The following is an 18,906-nucleotide window of genomic DNA, read 5'->3' as shown; positions in this document are numbered from 1 at the left end:
CCCAGGCAGTACAAATATACCTTGTCGCAATCCTGCTTCAGGCCTCTCTCGTGTTCAGCCCTTGAACGGATGCCCTGGGTCCTGTTTAGGTCAAACGTTGACATTTTGCAGGTAGACGACAGACCCATCTAGCAGGAGGCAGCCAGCATCAGTCTGACAGTGGTATTTAGTTCCAGTCCCTCGGGCCTCTCACTTACACCTCAGTGCCTAGGTAACATAAGAACAAGCCAAGCGCCAGCTCAGTTGCTGCAAGATTTGCCCTGTGCAGCACTGCCCTTTCATGCTCATAGGGCTCTGCAGGGTGCAGTGCTACTGTGACAGAGCTGTGGCCTGCAGAAGGCAGCCAGTCCTGCCATCCATGGGGACAGGGACAGGCCCAAGGCAGCTCCATGCACAGGGGCCTGTTTCAGCAGCAGGGTGGTCTTACACCAAGCTCAAGATGAACTTCACCTACACCACATCAGTTTGCATTTCTTATTCCAGATTCAGATGCTGGCAGGCTTGTTATGCTTAAGCTATCTTCTATTGCATTTTTATTAAAAAATACATAACCCAAATGTAGAGAATAGAGGTATCGGCCTAGTGTAGTAACTTGGTGCTGAGCATTGATGGCTTCTCATTTCTTCCCCATGTCTGTTCTAGGAACTAGTTCTCACATGCCTTTGCTGAAGATTTTCTTAAGCTGTAGCTTGTGTAGTGCTGTAAAGTACAGTGAGCTCATCTAACAGCTCAGGGTGCTCAGAATGAGACTCTTACAGCTTTCCTTGTGCTAGTACTAGCACTGGTAAGGTCCTTTGAGGAGCTCCTGTAAATCACTAAAATGTCATAAAGCTACCATTGCATGATTTCCTACTGGGTTGCCAGAGCAGCCTACAGATGTATTCAGTGAACACCTAAAGCTGCGTAAGGAAACAAAACAGTTTTCCCAGTTTTCATTTGTATGTCCACCTATGCGCGGTAGTCAGCTCCCTGTGAATCTGGAGCTTGGTTGTCAAAATTGTGAGGAGGCCCAGAAAACACTGGGAGGACAGGGCCACACAAGTGACCAGAATAGTCTCCGATACAATTGCCAAGAAAGTAAATTCAGGTCACATTATTTAATGGTGTTTGTAATTGAGGAGCTCAGACAAATTTAGGTAAAACTAATCGAGTCAGAAAAATAGTTCATTTAATTATGTCTTAAAATATGTTGAGTAAAGTAACTGTGATTTCTGTTTCTTCTCAGACTTCAGCTATGCAATGCAGAAGAGGTTTCCATCAATCCTTGAAGGTAGGTTTGTAGTAGTTGGCTTCAGAAGAATGGGTGAATTTTGCATTTTATTATAAAACCGGTTTCATTATTGCTTAAAACTTAGCCCAGGAGACACCACAGAAGTGTTTATTGTTATGCACAGGTGTGGCTGGAGGGTCAGACCATTGGATAGAGTCCTCAGAACTGCAGGACTATGCATCCAACAAAATGAGCCACAAAATGGCTCGACTTCAGGCATGTCTAACTTAAAGCTGACGTGGATTTTCCTGTTTTTCAGCGTATTACAAATCCAATGAGTGGTCTGGCATTCATGGCATAAGGGAGAAGGACCAAATGACATGGTTAAGCAGCAAGAACTGAAGTAAGAAAGATGTGTGTTCAATAAAAAAAATATTTTAGAATCATTGTTGTAAAAATGTCCACACTAAAATGTCCAGCTCATCTTTTTGATTTCTTGCCTTTGTACTTGTTTTTCAGCCCTCTGTGCCTGAACTGTTTCTTCTTCTTGATGATGCTTTTCACATCTCTGTTGTGAAGCCATTTGTCACGTTCTATTTCCCACTGGATCTGTTTGGCATCTGTAAGAGGAGAGGTGAGACCTGAGGAGCTGACAGATACCTCTGACCGTGATGTGGAACACAGATGAATCATGTAAAAGTTAAAACCTGGCTGTTGTATTTATAAACGTTAATAAAACGCAAGCTGATGATTTTTTTTTTGACACCAAAGAAAGTTTTGGTTTTTTTGCATTTCCCAAGGAGTTTAAGACCACTATTGCCATTGCTTTGTGTTTTACTAACGCTAGACAAGCTTGTGATAGGAGCACACAGTGTTCGAATGCTCATGTTAATATTTTTCAGGTGACACCAGGAAGCCTTGTAAAAAGCTCTACAAAGGAATCATTATTCAATCAGTATATACACACTGTAATCATTTCTGGGAAACTCCATTTGTTCCACTGACACTGCAAGGAAATACTCCAGTAGGTAAAGACAACCATGCCATACGCCTTCGCTTCACAAGAATCCAGGATGCTCTATCAGAAAAAAATTCAGATGAGCCCTTAACAAACAGCAAACTGCCTGTCCTCACAGTGTGAAAAGGCCACATGATCGCTTCTTTCTCTTTCCTGAAGGCTTGTTCCCAACGGGAGTCACAGTTAATACTAGCACCAGGCATCTCTTGTAACTAAGAAGGTTGTCTTATTGACATCGAGCTACTGTCACCTACTGTGTGACACTGTGTGTGTATTTCAGTTAAGGTACATCTTTTTAGGGAAACGATCTGAAGAGAAAGAACCAGCATTACAACTATCTGTGCTCTGTAGCATTGTACTTACTTGCATTATCTCGGTTGGCCATGGCGTTCAGGCTGATATTGTCAAACTTAGACCCAGCATTTTCATCCAGCAGGTAGCCAAACTTTAAAGAGACAAATTTTAGTACTTGATTACAAAGAAACAGGTAAAATGCTTGATCACTTTTTGCTAACCACTGATCAAACTCACCTCTTCTGCAGATGCCAGTATACAGGCATCCTTGAGTTTTCTCTTCTTTCCTTGTTTGGATCCTTCAAACAAAAAGTATCATTCATATGAGACACAATTTCAAGTTCAGAAAGACACTAAAACAAAGCAGGGTTTTATTACTTATTTAATAAGACCATCTAAAATAGCTGTGTTAGAAACCTTATTCTCTACCTCTCCTAAAAAATAAAGGGAAATAAAAAGTTCCAACCAAGAACTAAACACAAATCTCTGCATCAGGTATTTGTAGTAGAGGCACAAACTGCCAGTACTACTCCATCCCTCCTTCAAAAGTTCCTCCTTTCACTCCCAGTCCTTCAACAGCAGTTCATCACTCTGTCCTCCAAACAAACAGTGTGGCCCAATTCAACCTCCCTTCCATTTCCACAAACCTAGATACAAACCTAGATCTGAAAGTTTAGATAATCTACTGCACTAAAACCCTCTGATTCCCAAGTTTTTCAGACTCTCTATTTGCATTAAGCCTTTTCAGGTGAAAATCACAGCACTGTTTCCTTACCTGCAAGTGATCCCACAAAATTCATGTCTTTCTTGCCCTTTTTACTGACAAGCTTGTCACTGTTTACGTCTGACAGGAAAAAACAAAAAAGATACATCAATCCCTCATTGTCACACCACCTACATTTATTAAAGCGCAGCAGACACTCAAATTTCTTTTTAGGCATATTTGTCATCATCGTCCAAGTCTTGTCTTTAAAAAATGTCTAAAACACAGCACACAACCCAATCTGGGATTTCTCCAGCTGAGACAATTGAAAAATTGGTCAGTGGTGTGCCATTCTTTGTGCTTTCCCCACCCCCCCACCCAAAAAGGAATGAAACATGATACCGAGATACAGAAAAAAAATATATGAAGGCTAAAAGCAGGTGTAATGTAAAACTTGAATACCTGCTTGCTAAATGTGGTGAAATAATAATTCCATGAAAGATGAATGCATCAATAGCTGTATGAACAGTTTACCTCCTCTACCTTCAGTATTCTTCCTGTGACCTGATTTGTTGAAGTACTTTATTAATCTGTGCTTTTCCAGCCACATACTGTGTAAACTGTGCTTTTCAGTTGAGAAGGTAAAACCATGCAGGTGCACCAATCAATTACTGTTACAGCAGTAATAAAAATTTGGGTGCATAGGTGTATTAGAAGAGTAAGCTGTTACTTAAAAGACAGCAATTTCAATAAAAGTTACCTCACGCATAAGAATCATGCAAAAATATTATAACTAGGTCTAAAGAAATAAAAATATGATCAAGTACCAGATTGCCTTTTAAAAATTTTCTCTTTGAGATCTTTTAATATTTCTGCCTACTGTAGCCGATTATTTGTGTACAAAGCTGCTTTTCTTATTGCCAATGCTTTCGGAATGAAAGAAACGTGTCTGGTTTGCAAGTGTTTATACCCAGATGCTTAATTCCCGCTCTGTACCAGCAATGTTTCTCTTGAGACTTCATTGTCCAGAGAAGCACTTTTCTCACTTCTTTAATTAAAAGTCAAACCTCCCACCTAGGTAACCAAATGTGAATTGATATATGTTATTACATATTAGATAACCTATTTTTAAAGCTTTTTCTTCTTGCTTTTTTTTAACAATAAATGGTACTTTACCTAGGCTGTTGTCATCATCAGACATATCCATAAACACATCTCCCTCTTCATCTATATCCTCTTCAAAGTCTTCCTCCATGCTTCCTAAGGAGACTTCCTCATCATCCAGATCACTGAATTCATCATCAGAATCTTCCCAGTCAGCACCAGATTCCTCACTTCTTTGGCCTTTCTTCCCACCTTTGTTTTTCTTTTTTATATTACTAAAAAAAAGCCAAAAAACCCACGTAACAAGCTTAGTACTTCATCTGGCAAAATATTGTTTGTGTCCAGATCATCATCTACCAGCAAAAACTAATGTTAGAAATGTTCAGCGTCGCTGCAGACTGCTGTAAATGTAGGCTGAGACCCATGCACTCAAGTATGTTTTCAACTTCAGCATAGGGAACTGTATTACAGAATTCAATCATATGAAGAAGTTCTGCAGAGAATCCTATTCTGAAATTAACAGCAATGTCAGCTTCAGTATTTTATCTCCTATGCACCTTTGCTCCCTTTCAGAAAGTCTTTTGCACAACACACACAAACTGCTGGTATCACCAGCAACTCCAGTAAATGAAGAAATACAACTTCTTTTTTTCTTAAGGAAACATGATTTTTCATGTACTAGATGGTTCCTTGTTTTTTTTGTCTTTCTCTTTGCTATTTTTTTACTCACACCAGTCTGGATCACAAAATACCTTCAGGTTTCACTGGAAATTTAAACTTTAATTCTCCTTTCACCTCAAGAAAAAAAAGTTTCTGTGCCGATTTGAAAACTGTATTGCAGATACTTAAGTAAAACAGGCTATTTAATCATTTACAGTTGGAATCCATAATCATAGAATCATAGAATGGTAGGGGTTGGAAGGGACCTTTAGAGATCATCTAGTCCAACCCCCCTGCGGAAGCTGGTTCACCTAGATCAGGTCACATAGGAACATGTCCAGGTGCGTCCTGAAGACCTCCAAGGAAGGAGACTCCACAACCCTTCTGGGCAGCCTGTGCCACTGCTCCGTCACCCTCACAGTGAAATAGTTTTTTCTTATGTTTAAGTGGAACTTTTTGTGTTCCAGCTTCATCCCATTACCCCTTGCCCTATAGAAAAAAGGGATATTCAAATCTCCTGACACCCGTCATTTAGATATTTGTAAACGTTAATAAAATCTCCCCTCAGTCTCCTCTTCTCTAGACTAAACAGCCACAGTTCCCGCAGCCTTTCCTCGTATGAAAGATGTTCCAGTCCCCTGATGATCTTGGTGGCCCTGCACTGGACTCTCTCCAGAAGTTCTCTGTCCCTCTTGAGCTGAGGAGCCCAGAACTGGACACAGGACTCCAGATGAGGCCTCGTCAGGGCAGAGTAGAGGGGGAGCAGAACCTCCCTTGACCTGCTGGCCACACTCTTCTTGATGCATCCCAGGATGCCATTGGCCTTCTTGGCCACGGGGGCCACATTGCTGGCTCATGTTTAGCTTATTATCAATCAGGACTCCCAGGTCTCTCTCTGCAGAGCTGCTCTTCAGCAGTTCGACCCCCAGCCTGTACTGGTGCGTGGGGTTGTTCCTTCCCAGGTGCAGGACTCTGCACTTGTCCTTGTTGAACCTCATGAGGTTCCTCTCTGCCCAACTGTCAAGCCGGTCGAGATCCTGCTGAATGGCAGCACAGCCTTCTGGGGAATCAGCCAGTCCTCCCAGTTTGGTGTCATCAGCAAACCTGCTGAGGGTACACTCTTTAAAGGTCTTTTCCAACCTGACTTCCTGAGGACTGAACTCTTCAGTTTTCATAGTTCATTTACTGCAGTTGGCCCAGTTACAACCGGTCCTTACAGCAGTAACACCATTATGCCTCATTCCACTTACTTATGTACTGGATAACTCTCAAGTAAGAAATCCAAGACAGTGACAAACAAGTAAGGTTTCACCTTGTTTACTGGGTCACTACACTGTATAAATAAAATACTACAGGCCTCACATGTCAAGCCAGCAGACTGTAAGCACCACACGATCATGATGCTCCATTATGGGACACGCAGCAAAGCAGCATTACCCAACGTTCAGCTGCTATTGCCTTTTTGGCAATGTGATATTTTAAGTCTTTGAAAACTTCTATCCAATTTTGCAGAGTAAAACTCTCTATAGGTATTAAAACAAGAGATATAAGAACTAATTTTGAAGTCCTACCTAGCGAAATCCAGGTCATCCTGGCCAGCATCAATGGCATTTTCAGCAGCTTCGAATGTATCTAGAGGGGAGAAATGTTTATTACTAGAAAATAAAGTCACACAAAGAAATATTAAGTCATTGTAAAATATATTATTGTTAAGTATCATCTTCCTGAACAGTTTATATGACCTGCATCAGTAACAAAGGGCTCTGATCCCAAAGGGTTCATAATCCCATAGAAAAATGCTCCATAGAACAGTTACCTAAAGCTAACTGGACTTTCTTCTGGGAAAAAAAAAATATTTCTTTGAAAAATAATGAACATTTTCTTTTATTCAGGATGTAATTTCTGGCCAGGAGGAGATGATGTGGGAAGCATACAGACACATAATTGCCCAGTGGTTCAAACTCAGTCAGCAGGTGAGGTGTCACAGGTCTCAACCACCTGCTCCAACTCAGAGAGAACAAAGACTCAACAAAGATACCCCAAGCAAACGTCCTGCCAGCTAGTTTGTATGTGAAGTTTCAGATTTCAGTATTCACTAGAAGTTTTGACAGAAATGCAAGCAGATTGGAGGCTGAAAGGTCCTATCCTAAGATTCATTAAGGAACAAAATGCTACATGAATTAGTAGGAAAATCAAAATCTGAAAAATTACAGCTGTTCTGTTTCAAAGAATAAACACTAACATTAGAGGGTCCTTAATTTAAGTCTCTGAATTTATGAAGCAAATTCTCGGAGACAGTCAGCTGATTAAGAGATGCTACCAATAAAACAACACACACAATCAGTAACGGAATCTTGTCATAACTAAGGCCATATGAATTGCCTCTCTAAGGAAGAATCCTGCTCTAGGAGATTTGAATACGCACTGTACAAAAAAACAGCTGTGGAGAGCTAACTGGATTTTTTTTTTTTTCCAAATACATATATTACTGTGTAAGTAAAGCATGAAATCATAAAACAACAGACACTTTATGGCACACTAACAAATTGAGATTCTGGAATAAGTCATAGGCTAATTCTAAAGCAAAGTACATGCTACAGGAGGAGCTAAGACTACCACAGAAGCTTGCCCAGGATCTAACTGAGCAAATAATCTCATGAAAGACTTCAAGAACAATGAGAGAAGACTGTAAAGAAGACTGAAAAAGGCCAAGCAGTAAAGAAAGAAGAGGAGCAAATGTTACATGCTGTTGGAAAAAGTTCCTTAACTTTCAGACTACATCGGGAAAAGTCACCAACTGCCACTCATGGGCCAATGTTCAAAATCAGGCACTTGCCAACATCTTAAACAAGCCAAATGCCACTGGAGTAGTGAGAGCAAGACCTCTTTTACAAGATGGCCATACAGTTGGCTTATGTGAGGTAGTATGCCCTGATGGCTGCAGTACCATAAAATGAGAACTGGAAAGCTTTTTTTTTTTTTAAGTTCTATATTCCTGTATCTGGTTCTTTTATTCAATATACACTATAAAGAATAAATTAGTAATTTGCAACAGCAGGAAATATTGGGATAATTACTTCACAGAAAAACATCACCTTACCCAATGCTCTTTCAAATTCATCATCATCTACGTCTTCCACACTTTCTTCATCATCCTGACGCTTTTGTTTCTCTTTCCTCTTATCAAACTTCGAATAAAATCTGAAATAACATATTGCTCTCAAACACAAAACTACACGTGATGATCCTTATGACAGAAGTTATTTTGAACATAGTGAATTTATAAGAGGGCACAAGAAAGTAATGAAAATCTGCCTTATACTGATAAGGGAGAAAGGATCCATTTCAACTTGAATCTAATCGGGGGAAAAATAGATACATAAAGGAGATTCACCAATTCTGTTAAGTTTTCCCCTGTAGCACTCTTCTTTTGTGTACTTAGTTTTACCTTCTGTCAGTCATTTTATACCACTTTGCCTCCTTCACTTCATGTTAAAAGGACCACCAAATACTGAAGGCAATTCCAGGCATGTGCAAGAGCACGTTTTTAAGCTGCTTTTCTTTAATCTCAAAATTAATACCACTATTTCATTTATCTATATTATATTCATTAATACTTTAATAATGATTAATTAAAATTAGTAAGTTCCATTAACTTGATACTTCAAAACATTTTAAAAAATCCTACAGCTATGAATATATTACATACAAAAAACCCCCACAAACCACAAAGTGAATTAAGCAAAATAAAGTTAACTCAAACACTCATTTCCTAAGGAGACGCTCACAGGTAGCCAGTACTTTGATCTAGTAAGAACAAATATTTGCCAAATGTCACTTCAATTTTAGTGTTACAGCTGCATTTTTATATCATAAACTGAAAAGAAAGCCACTCAGAAAGAACTATGAATAATAAAAAACAAACATTAAATTAGCTCCACTGACAACTTCTGTGTGACTCCATTCTAGTAAGTTTTGATGCTAGTAACATAAACAAGGTATTATTTGGGGTTTTTAAAATACATCTGTAATGCATAGGACCTACAAGACATTTATCATTACCCATTGTTTCAGGCCTCTTTATTACTTAATTGTGGACTACAAGCACTTGATTAACCATGTTCATAAGGGACGTTCTTTTCTAAGCACTTTTGGTGAACGTTGAAATGATGTTCTAATGAAAGTACTATCACCACAAGTCATTCAAATTAACCAAATTTTGTTAACACTTGAAATACTTGTGAATATGTGTGAAATGTAATGGGCCCTGATGGTAGTGCATTAAAAAAACAACACTTAATGTTCACAAGTGTTTCATTACCTGTGAAAAAACACTTCATCCACTGGGATTTTGCTTTCATCTTTGGCACGAAATTCCTTACTGTTGACTGCAAAAACAAGAAAAGAACTGGTTTTACCTCAAGTTGAAATGACTGTTATTTTTTTAAAAGATTAAACAGCATACACAGGCAGACAATCAGTGTGTCATCCAGTAAATAATGTGGAGCTCATCTCAAAACCTCTTCAACCCAACAGTTCTCTGATACTAATCATACTGATACTTAAATATGAGTGGATCTTACAGGAAAATACAGGAGGTACAGCCCTATCCAGGTTCTAATCAATATATCATCAAGGGAGCTTTTGCAATCACCTGCAATAGGAATGCATTAAAAAAAAAAAAAAAAGGTTAAGATAACATGATTATCAAGAGTAGGAAGGGACCTCTAAGAGATCATCTAGTCCAAGCCCCAACAAGTTAGGTAAATTTGTTATGTGCTGAAACACTGGAAGTGCTTCTGCCCAGCACTCCTGCCAGAAGGAATGCTCTCAGCCGCTGCAAGCCAGGCCCACACACCAACTGAGCACATTAAAGAATGGGTCAAGCCTCACCCTGACTCCACTTCTGAGGAACTGAGACAAAACATGACATTGCAACAGCAGACTGACTTGAGTATTGATCAGGTTCTCCCCAGGAGAAGCTTTTTACCCTCATACATTTCCCTTCTCTCCTCCAACTCTGAAGTAAACCAATAGGGCTTTTATTATCTAGTGGGCACAAATTACAATATTTTATAAGTGACAAGGGTCCAAGTTTCTGAAACCAGGTCAGCATACTCACAGAAGAACTCTTCAAATGAATGGTAGAAGGTACCAGAGGATTTGCAATCTCAGTTTTCTAAGCCTCGGCAGAGCAATGACGTACACCACATGCAGAATTTCGTATCCATATGAATATATAATATTTTTCTAACAGACATTTCATTTGTAGGACACTCAGATTCCTCAAATCCAAATACTTGGTCTGCTCCTCCAATTTAGAATAAACTAAGGAATGCATTTGAGGTAACAATTCTTACCTTAAGCGATAATAGCTATAGACCATGTATCAGTAAAAGTACATCAGCTAATCCATGTAACTAAAACCTCTGTGCAACACAACAGACCCAAAGTTGGAGCAAAACACATCCCTGAGCAGGTTACAGAGATTGCACCATAGAAGATAGTACCTTTTCTGTACTCCAGCAACAGGTCTTACTGACAGTTTACTCTGTTTTTTAATTGTTTTTCTTACCACCAAATACTGTTCTTAGTCTTTGGAAACTGCGTGACTAGACACAAGACAGTCTCTTTCTGGAAGCAGGAAGACTCTTTGCAAAATACCAGTGCCAAAGATACCTTACACTAATCCTTAACAGTAGCTGCAACTGTGGCAATGTATGATGTAATCTACATAATTTAAATCATTATATAAATCAATTTTATGAGATTTAAAGTCATTTTTCAATCATAATAAACAGAACACAAGTGATTGTATGATAACTTGGAAACAAAAGCATTAACTGCACAGTAGCACTATACAGCATAGAATCACAGAAATGGTTGGTTGGAAAAGATCTTTAAGATCATAGAGTCCAACCACTAACCTACGTTTTAAATATTTTTAATATAATTTTAGATACTTCTAAAAATTTTAAAACACATTATTCATAAAACTAGGATACGAGACACAAGAATGGCATGTTTGTGAGTAGAAAATTTCGTTAGTATTTTACAAATCCATGTCCCCTGAGGTTAGTACCCTAACAGATTTCTCTTCTAACTACAAATATCATTAGATGGAATAAATTCTAGGGCTTTTATTATCTTTTTCCCCCTAAGGGATCACCATTATCAGCTACAACCGAATTTGTAAAAACGTTCTAAACTTTTTAGGCAAGACTGCAAATTTACTCTTTACCTAGGGGGTGTGTTTTCTTTTGGGGGAAAGCAGAAAAAAGATAGTTAAGTATAAGAGAAGGTATGGGAAGCATATGTGGGTCACAGCAAAAAGAGCACAGAAAACAAGGTGTGCAGTTTTCAGTATCACTGTCCTTCACTGTGTTCTGGTTTAGCAAGGAGCAGCTTTTGGCTTAGTAACAGGGGGAGCGGGTTGCAGTGAAGACCCGGTAAAGAGTTTGCGGACCCTCCCCCGGCTCCTGGGTTCACACCCACCTCCGGCCCGCCTGGGCCAATCTGGCGCCTCTGCGATCACTATTTAGGGGACGGGAATTTGGAATGCGGGTCAGGAGGTGTAAGAGGGATACAAGATGGAGGCGACCACGCGGACCCTTCAGCCAGAGGAGGAAGGAAGGAGGAGCAGTAGACCGGAGACTCTTCTGCAAGCCGTGGCGAGAATGCAAGCTGTGCCCCTGAAACCTGTGGAGATCCGTGGCAGGACTGAGAGCCACCAGCAGCTCCATGTGAGTGAGCCCGGACGGGCGAGGGACTGTGTGGGGAGACAGCCATGGCCCAGGCCGTGTCGGAGAGCCTGCACGCCGCAGAGCAGCCCCACACGAGAGGCAGAGAGGAGCTGCAGCCTTTGGAATGGGTGCACGTCGGAGCAGCCCGTGCAGGGCTGCCATGCGTGTGAGTTACCCCACGGACTCGCAGGGAGGACTGGTGTGGAGTTCACCCGTCCTGAGGAGGGACAGACAGCAGAAGCTATTGGGAGCAGACTGACTGAGACCTCCACTGCCTGCCCCCCCCAACCGTTCAGGGGGGCGCAAGGTAAAAACCCCGGGATCAGGGCTCTGAGCCCGGGAAGAGGGGAGGTGTGGCGGGAAGGTGTTCTTAAAAAGGCTGGTTGGACTCTTCATTGACGTATTCCTCTGTGTTGTTTCGTTTTGGTTATGTTTTGGGTTTTTGTGGGTATGTTTTAGTTGATGTTGCATTAAATTATTTTCTGTTTTTTCTTCCCCAAACCGAGTAGCCTGGTCTGTTTTGTCCTGAACCTTAAGCGGCAATTAACCTGCCCTTGAGCAATTCTCAGCCTCTTCAGTACTTGAGGCTAATCGTGGCCTTTGTTCCCTGATGGGCCTAAACCACGACACACTGTTATATGTTTAATGGGATGGCTAAACAGAAGGTATTATCATCATTATGCACTGCCTAAGAAAAGGAAATTGCTACAATAGAAAGTAATTGACAATTTGGAGGAAAAAGTAGAGACAGGAAAGGTGTTGAACAAAACTTGGTGTGTAGCAGAGTGCTACAGTAGAAGACAAAGTGTTTTTGGAGGCTAACAGCTCAGGAGGCTAACAGCTGAGCTAACTGACTTTCTCTGTGTGAGTTGTTCTTAAAATGATTCAATGGATCCAAGGTCTCAGCTGTGGAGATTCCATGTACCCTTACAAGAAAATCAGACCTGACCCTGAATGGCAGGCACCACCACTTCAATCCTGATGGACAAGACTTCCTTTTACTGCTAACAGAAAGAGCATCAACAGTGCAAAATGGCACATGTCAGCAACAACCAGCCAAGAACATTTTAGCCATCATAACCGTCACTGAAAAGGGGCTGGCTTACCTGCAAGATTCTGCGTATCTTTCATACACTGCTTCTTCTTCGGCTGCATTACCACACTGCTGGTGTTTTCTGTAACAGAGCACAATCAGAAACAAATTACTTTATTACTATTGATACAACACTGTAAGGATTGGCTGACATGCCAGAAAGTTTTGCTGCCATCCATAAGCACCTCAAGAAGCTGGAGAAATGAACTGCCAGTAGCTTCATGCAGTTCAACAAGGGCAAGTGGAAAAACCTACACCTGGGGAGGGACAACCCACTGTACCAATATATGGTGGAGACTGCCCAACTGGAGAGTAGCTTGGCAGGAAAGGCCCTGGGCGTGCTGGTGGACACCAAGAAGAAGGTGAGCAGCAATGTGCTCTTGAGGTAAAGAAGAGTGATGGTAATCATGGGCTGCATGAGGAGGAGCTTTGCCAGCAAGTGGTGGGAGGTGATCCTTCCTCTGCCCAGCACTGGTGAGGCCACACTGGTGTTCTGGGTCCAGATCTGGGCTCCCCAGTACAAGGCAGACATGGACTTATAAGACAGTCCAGTGAAAGGCCACTGAGATGATGAGGGACTGGTGCATCTCTCTTGTGAGAAAAATCTGAGAGCTGGGAGTCTTCAGTCTGGAGAAGAGAGGGCGGGGGGAATCTCATCAATGTATATGAATATCTGAAAGGAGGGTGTAAAGAAGACAGGGCCAGGCACTTTTCAGTGGTGCACATGACAGGATCAGAGGCAATGGGCACAAACCAAAACACAGGAGGTTCCCCACGAGCGTCAGGAAACACTCTTTCACTGTGAGGGTGACTGTGTGCTGGCACAGGCTGCCCAGAAAGTGGAGTCTCTATTCTTGTACATGTTAAATGCCATCTGGGCAGCCTGCTCTAGGTGGCTCTGCTTAAGCAGGTGACCTCCACAGGTCCCTTCCAACCTCAACCACTTGACAGTCTTTACATTCCCCTATCACTTTTCTTATTCCCACTAGGTTAGCAGTTTCTGCACTGTGGACATGAGAGGCACCAGTATGTGACTGTCATGTGGCTCTGAGTTGCAGATACCTCTTTTGCAGTCCTGAAGACCCACTCCTCTGTTGCACCACATGCACCCCAAATACTTCACAAGCACAAAAGGTTACTTGGCAATCTGAGAGAAAGGATGTGGTCACCATCAGTAATCAAGATCATCTGTTAATACATATAGAGAAGTTCATACCTTTGCCTTTATGGAGTTTGGGATTTCTGTACACAAAGCGATCCAAGAATCTCATTAAAGTGAAATCCTGCAAAGGGTCACCAGAGTACTGAATGGGATTTCCCTGAGAGAAGATAAAAAAATAAAAATCTTGAAGGCCTTTATTTTAGAAAGATGGCAACTAAACACAGAGGACTCCAATAGTCCAAGGACGACAGTAAACTACACTTTAAAAAGGAGATACTTCATCACATAAGCCTGACCAGTTAATACACTCCTGTACAGTTTATTATTTTTGGAGTTTCAGTATTTTCTTAATTAAAAGACACTTCCTTCAGTTTGTTTCAGCAATGAACTGTCTTGCAGTATACTGTGCTAACCACAGTTAACACCAGCACTATTTAAATAACATACATTCAAATCAAAAGTAAATATTTTAAATGTAGACTTGTGTAATTTTGACATGATATCCAATAGTATTAGAAAAGAACTTGTTTCAACAGCTGGGGTCCCCACATAAAAACCCTTCATTAAACAAAACACCAAAACTCTAAAAAAGCTCCAAGAACCATATAATACCCACACTCCTACCACTACTTCAATTCCAAATACTCAGCCCAACGTCACTGTTCTTCCCTCTGTCATCTTTTAAGAGAGTTGAAATCAACATCTGCAGTCAGATCCCCTGTATCTGGAGCTCTCAGTACATGATGAGGTTTGTGATTCCTGAAGGCCTGAAAAAGGAAAGGGGAAGAGATGATAGATGTACTCTTTGAGTGACCCTTGCTGGGGCTAGCAAAGGCTGTTGTGTGTGTGAGGAGTGAGAACAGCAAGTTAGACTTTGGAAAGCTGAGGTAATTTCAGCCCTTGCTACATTTATCCTTTCTGTCTGACAGAAACCCTTGCAGGTACTGATTCAATAAGAACTCAATTACTCGGGTCTATGATCACACGATGGTAGGGGTTGGAAGGGACCTTTAGAGATCATCTAGTCCAACCTCCCTGCAGAAGCTGGTTCACCTAGATCAGGTCACACAGGAACATGTCCAGGCGTGCCTTGAAGACCTCCAAGGAAGGAGACTCCATAACTCCTCTGGGAAGCCTGTTCCACTGCTCCATCACCCTTACAGTGAAATAGTTTTTTTCTTATATTTAAGTGGAACTTTTTGTGTTCCAGCTTCATCCCATTACCCCTTGTCCTGTTACTAGCTACTATAGAAAAAAGGGATATTCAAATCTCCTGACACCCGTCATTTAGATATTTGTGAATCTTAATAAGATCTCCCCTCAGTCTCCTGTTCTCTAGACTAAGCAGCCCTAGTTCCCGCAGCCTTTCCTTGTATGAAAGATGTTCCAGTCCCCTGATGATCTTGGTGGTCCTGCACTGGACTCTTTCCAGAAGTTCTCTGTCCCTCTTGAGCTGAGGAGCCCAGAACTGGACACAGGACTCCAGATGAGGCCTCATCAGGGCAGAGTACTCAAGATCTTTCTCTTACAAGAGCCTAATGATCCAAGTAGCAAATAAAAGATAAAGAAGTACTTTGGCTTACTATTTCAGGGTAAATGACTTACCCGGAAAGTGTCAGTTTTGGTGCCATCGTGCCCATAGTCAGCAATGAGCGCGGCCCCGCCGTCCTCCTCTATGCGAGAGGCAAGCCTCTGAATGGTGACCGCAGCCTCAGGACACACCTCCATGTGATCGCTCCTTTCTCCTGGCTAGTGTGAAAAATCAGTGTACTCTTAGCAAACAAATACAGACCCAGAGTTCTTCACACCTGATGTCTAGGGATAGTCATCACTTCACTGGGGCGCCGAGGCCCAGGGGTGCATGCCAGTCTGCCTCAAGCTTGATCTCGTTTTTGCTAACCCTCATTTTCAATGAGTGTTTTGGATAGCTGGGTTTCAGCCACCTCTCCCATAACCTAGAGTCAACAGAACTGAACACTTTTCTAACACGTGAGCATGGCTGCATCAGGTGAAACTGCATTGCTGTGGTACAAGAGTAAAAACAGCCCTCTCTGTGTCCACCCTTCCCAAAAGGACTTTCTGCATGAAACTCTGTAGTTTGGTTTTAACCTCAGCTACTTCATTTTTGTAAGAATCCAGTGGAATTCAGGACCATAGACACTTCCCAGTAAAGCTCAGTGCAGCATAGAAGTAGAACTCAGCCACAGTGAGCAGCTACACAGCAGGCTGAGAGCCTGCCTTAGGTGATGGTGCAATGTAGAGCTCTCCTCATCACTTCACCATCTTATTTTGCTGCTCTCTGAAGTGTTTTGATGGTTTAGGCTCTGATTTTGCCAAGTTTGACGTATGGGTTTATTTTTGTGCTGTATTTTCACAGTGCACAAACTGATATGCTTGTTGACAGTTTATGGAACAGAAATGGTAAGCTGTATTTACTCATCAATACACAGAGAGCCTGTCTCTTGCTGTCAAAGCCAGAAGCAGTAAATGTCCTTGAAAGAGCCAGTAAAGATGCAGTACAAACTCTGGCAGGCACAACCCCTTACCTGAATAAAGTTTTCTGTTGCAGGGGTACTGGATGGTGAGAGGACAAACTGCAGCTGGTCAGGAACTTCCAGATCTGTATCAACCAACACTGCCAGCCTTCCCATGCTCTCTGGAGAGTGAACCCAAAGTGCTCATTATTTTACGCTCTGATTGGGTACAACTGTCGCTTGATTATTTGCTGTTAACAACAATGATTTTTTCCTATGTCATTGCTAACTGCCTTGGAAGAAGGTTGTGGTGTAGAGACTCATCACAGAGTCAACAAATGCAGATTTAATGATACTTAAAAGGAGTGAATTATGCTGTTAAGAAAAATGCTGCCTTTTTTTTTTGACAGTGCAACCTTTATCAAAATAAAATACATTACCAATGATTTTCATAAACCAATTGTCAAATTGGGAGTTGGAAGTTTCTTTTGAATCCTAACTAGCCTCTGTTTTGCTACTCCCCTTACCATTCAAGTAAACCCCCTTCCGAATGTCTCAGTAGTGGCACATAAAATAATGTGAAAATTAAAAAACTTCATTAGTGTAGCATAAGAAATAAAAAAAAAAACCCTCAAGACTTATCTCAGCAGAAAGAAATCTTTAGCTTTCTACAAGTTTTACTATTTAAGAACAATTACTGATTTTACAGTTATCAGATTAATTAACCTTGATTTGTCCCAATTCAGTTTATTACCAGAGACACTACATGTGTCTAGTTTGACATTCCAATTCTATACTTCCTCAAAGAGAAGAAGTATTTAAGTGGGTGGTTACAATTAAAGAAATATTGCTATACCCGAAACTTATGTATTGGCAGGGCATCAAAAAACTCATGTGCTAGGTAAAAACTGTAACCTGCAGGAAGGTAAAAAATAATGCATTATATTATTAAAGCTTCCAAAGCAGCTTCCAGTTGAAAATTAAAATGTTTTTATGAGTTCAAATGAGTTAAGCTAGTCAATGTGGTTGTGAAATAATTAGCATTAATTCCAGCTTGGACTCCTCCAAGACAGCATTTCTATAGCTGTGTGGCCAGCAGGTCAAGGGGCCTCTCTCTCTACTCTGCCCTGGTGAGGCCTCATCTGGAGCTCTGTGTCCAGTTCTGGGCTCCCCAGCTCCAGGGGGACAAGGAACTTCTAGTGAGAATCCAGTGCAGGGCCACCAAGATGATCAGAGGACTGGAGCATCTTCCTTATAAGGAAACACTGTGGGAACTGGGGCTGTTTAGTCTGGAGAAGACAGCTGGAGGATCTCATTAATATTTACAAATACCTAAATGGCACACGTCAGGAGATTGGGACATCCCTTTTTTCTATAGTACCTAGCAAGAGAACAAGCGATAATGGGATGAAGCTGGAACACAAAAAGTTTCACCTAAACATAAGGGAAAACTATTTCACTGTTGAGATGAGGGAGCCCTGGCACAGGCTGCCCAGGGAGTGCGGATTCTCCTTCTCTGGAGGTTTTCAAAATCCACCTGGACGTGTTCCTGTGTGATCTGATCTAGGTGGACTGGATGATCTTTAGAGGTCCCTTCCCCCCCGACCATTCTGTGATTCTGTGAACTTCAAAGTCTCATCAATAGTCTGACATCGGTAACATACCCAAACGCAGGCTGGGAAATCACTGCCAGCCCCGCGGAGATGAAGAACAGAAGATGCTTAAGACACAAGGAACCGTGCATTACCTCTCCAAATACCTGACTTATTTCAGATGAGGTGACGAAATCGCCGCTTTCTCCGATGCCGCCGCAGCGCGTGTAGTAACCCTGCGAGGGGAGAGAGGAGAGGGGAGAGGCGCCGGAGCGCGGTGAACAGCGCAGTGGGGGCCGCTTCCCCCCCGGCTGCGGCTCTACGGGCTGCAGGCGCAGCACCGTCAGCCCGAAGGCCGCGGCGGCCGGGAGCCCGCGGGCCGGCCCCCGCCCGCGCCCGCACCTGGCCGGGGTTGGTGAGCGCCTCCCGCATGTACTCGGCCACTGTCACGGGCCCGGTGGCGCGCAGCTTGAACAACAGGTGCCGCAGCATGGCAGTGTCCCGGCCGGGCCCCTCGGCCTCTGCCGCGCCCGAGGACGGACGCGCCGCCGCCGGAGCTGTGGGGAGAGGAGAGAGACGCTCCGCGGATCGACCGGCGGGGCGGTTGCCATGGAGACAGGGGAGGAGGAGGCGGCGGCACCAGCATCTGGGTACGCTCCTCCTCTTCTTCTTGTTCTCCGGGTCCTGGACTCTGGGTGGCCTCGCTGCGTCTCGTCGCCTACGTGAGGACGAGTCACCGGCTGAACTCCGCTGGAGGCGGGAAAAATACGGCTGAGGTTCTCTGAGGCACCGCCTGCCTCGTCCTTGCCCCTCGTCCCCACTGGCGGGGTCCAGTCGCGCCTTCCAGTTCCCT

General features: G+C 42.5%; 1 protein-coding gene and 1 long non-coding RNA gene across 4 annotated transcripts; one reads left to right on the top strand and one right to left on the bottom strand.

The window, feature by feature from the left end:
- Positions 1 to 1,151: 1,151 nt before the first annotated feature.
- On the bottom strand, positions 1,152 to 18,905 carry LOC133624993 (CCAAT/enhancer-binding protein zeta-like). 3 transcript variants are annotated; one of them, XM_061991122.1, is made up of 15 exons: positions 18,456 to 18,905; positions 18,209 to 18,289; positions 16,534 to 16,643; positions 15,593 to 15,736; positions 14,612 to 14,754; positions 14,042 to 14,144; positions 12,839 to 12,907; positions 9,311 to 9,377; positions 8,090 to 8,190; positions 6,561 to 6,621; positions 4,402 to 4,604; positions 3,298 to 3,366; positions 2,760 to 2,821; positions 2,592 to 2,673; positions 1,152 to 1,830 (listed from the first exon to the last, which is right to left on the bottom strand). In XM_061991122.1, exons 6-15 carry the CDS (start codon positions 14,094 to 14,096, stop codon positions 1,691 to 1,693), a joined length of 909 nt encoding a protein of 302 aa, XP_061847106.1. In that variant the 5' UTR covers positions 14,097 to 14,144; positions 14,612 to 14,754; positions 15,593 to 15,736; positions 16,534 to 16,643; positions 18,209 to 18,289; positions 18,456 to 18,905; the 3' UTR covers positions 1,152 to 1,690. The 3 variants fall into 3 exon arrangements, with proteins under 3 accessions (XP_061847106.1, XP_061847107.1, XP_061847108.1); XM_061991123.1 differs by having other exon boundaries at positions 18,221 to 18,289; XM_061991124.1 differs by lacking the exons at positions 15,593 to 15,736; positions 16,534 to 16,643.
- Positions 1,226 to 1,951, top strand: LOC133624995 (uncharacterized). The gene is made up of 3 exons (XR_009818283.1): positions 1,226 to 1,270; positions 1,530 to 1,613; positions 1,730 to 1,951. It is a non-coding gene; the product is annotated as an uncharacterized LOC133624995 (long non-coding RNA).
- Position 18,906: the final 1 nt, after the last annotated feature.

The sequence above is a fragment of the Colius striatus genome, chromosome 2, assembly GCF_028858725.1.
Source record: "Colius striatus isolate bColStr4 chromosome 2, bColStr4.1.hap1, whole genome shotgun sequence".
Classification (NCBI taxonomy): Eukaryota; Metazoa; Chordata; class Aves; order Coliiformes; family Coliidae; genus Colius; species Colius striatus.
The sequence above is the reverse complement of the archived record's forward strand: the minus strand, read 5'-3'. Positions and strand labels throughout refer to the sequence as shown.

Excerpts from the sequence above, each read along its gene's own strand:
- LOC133624993 (XM_061991122.1), bottom strand. The coding sequence starts at position 14,096 with ATGAGATTCTTGGATCGCTTTGTGTACAGAAATCCCAAACTCCATAAA. Across the intron at positions 9,378-12,838 it reads AGATACGCAGAATCTTGCAG|TCAACAGTAAGGAATTTCGT; the intron begins GTAAGCCAGCCC and ends TTGTTTTTGCAG. Across the intron at positions 2,674-2,759 it reads TACTGGCATCTGCAGAAGAG|TTTGGCTACCTGCTGGATGA; the intron begins GTGAGTTTGATC and ends GTCTCTTTAAAG.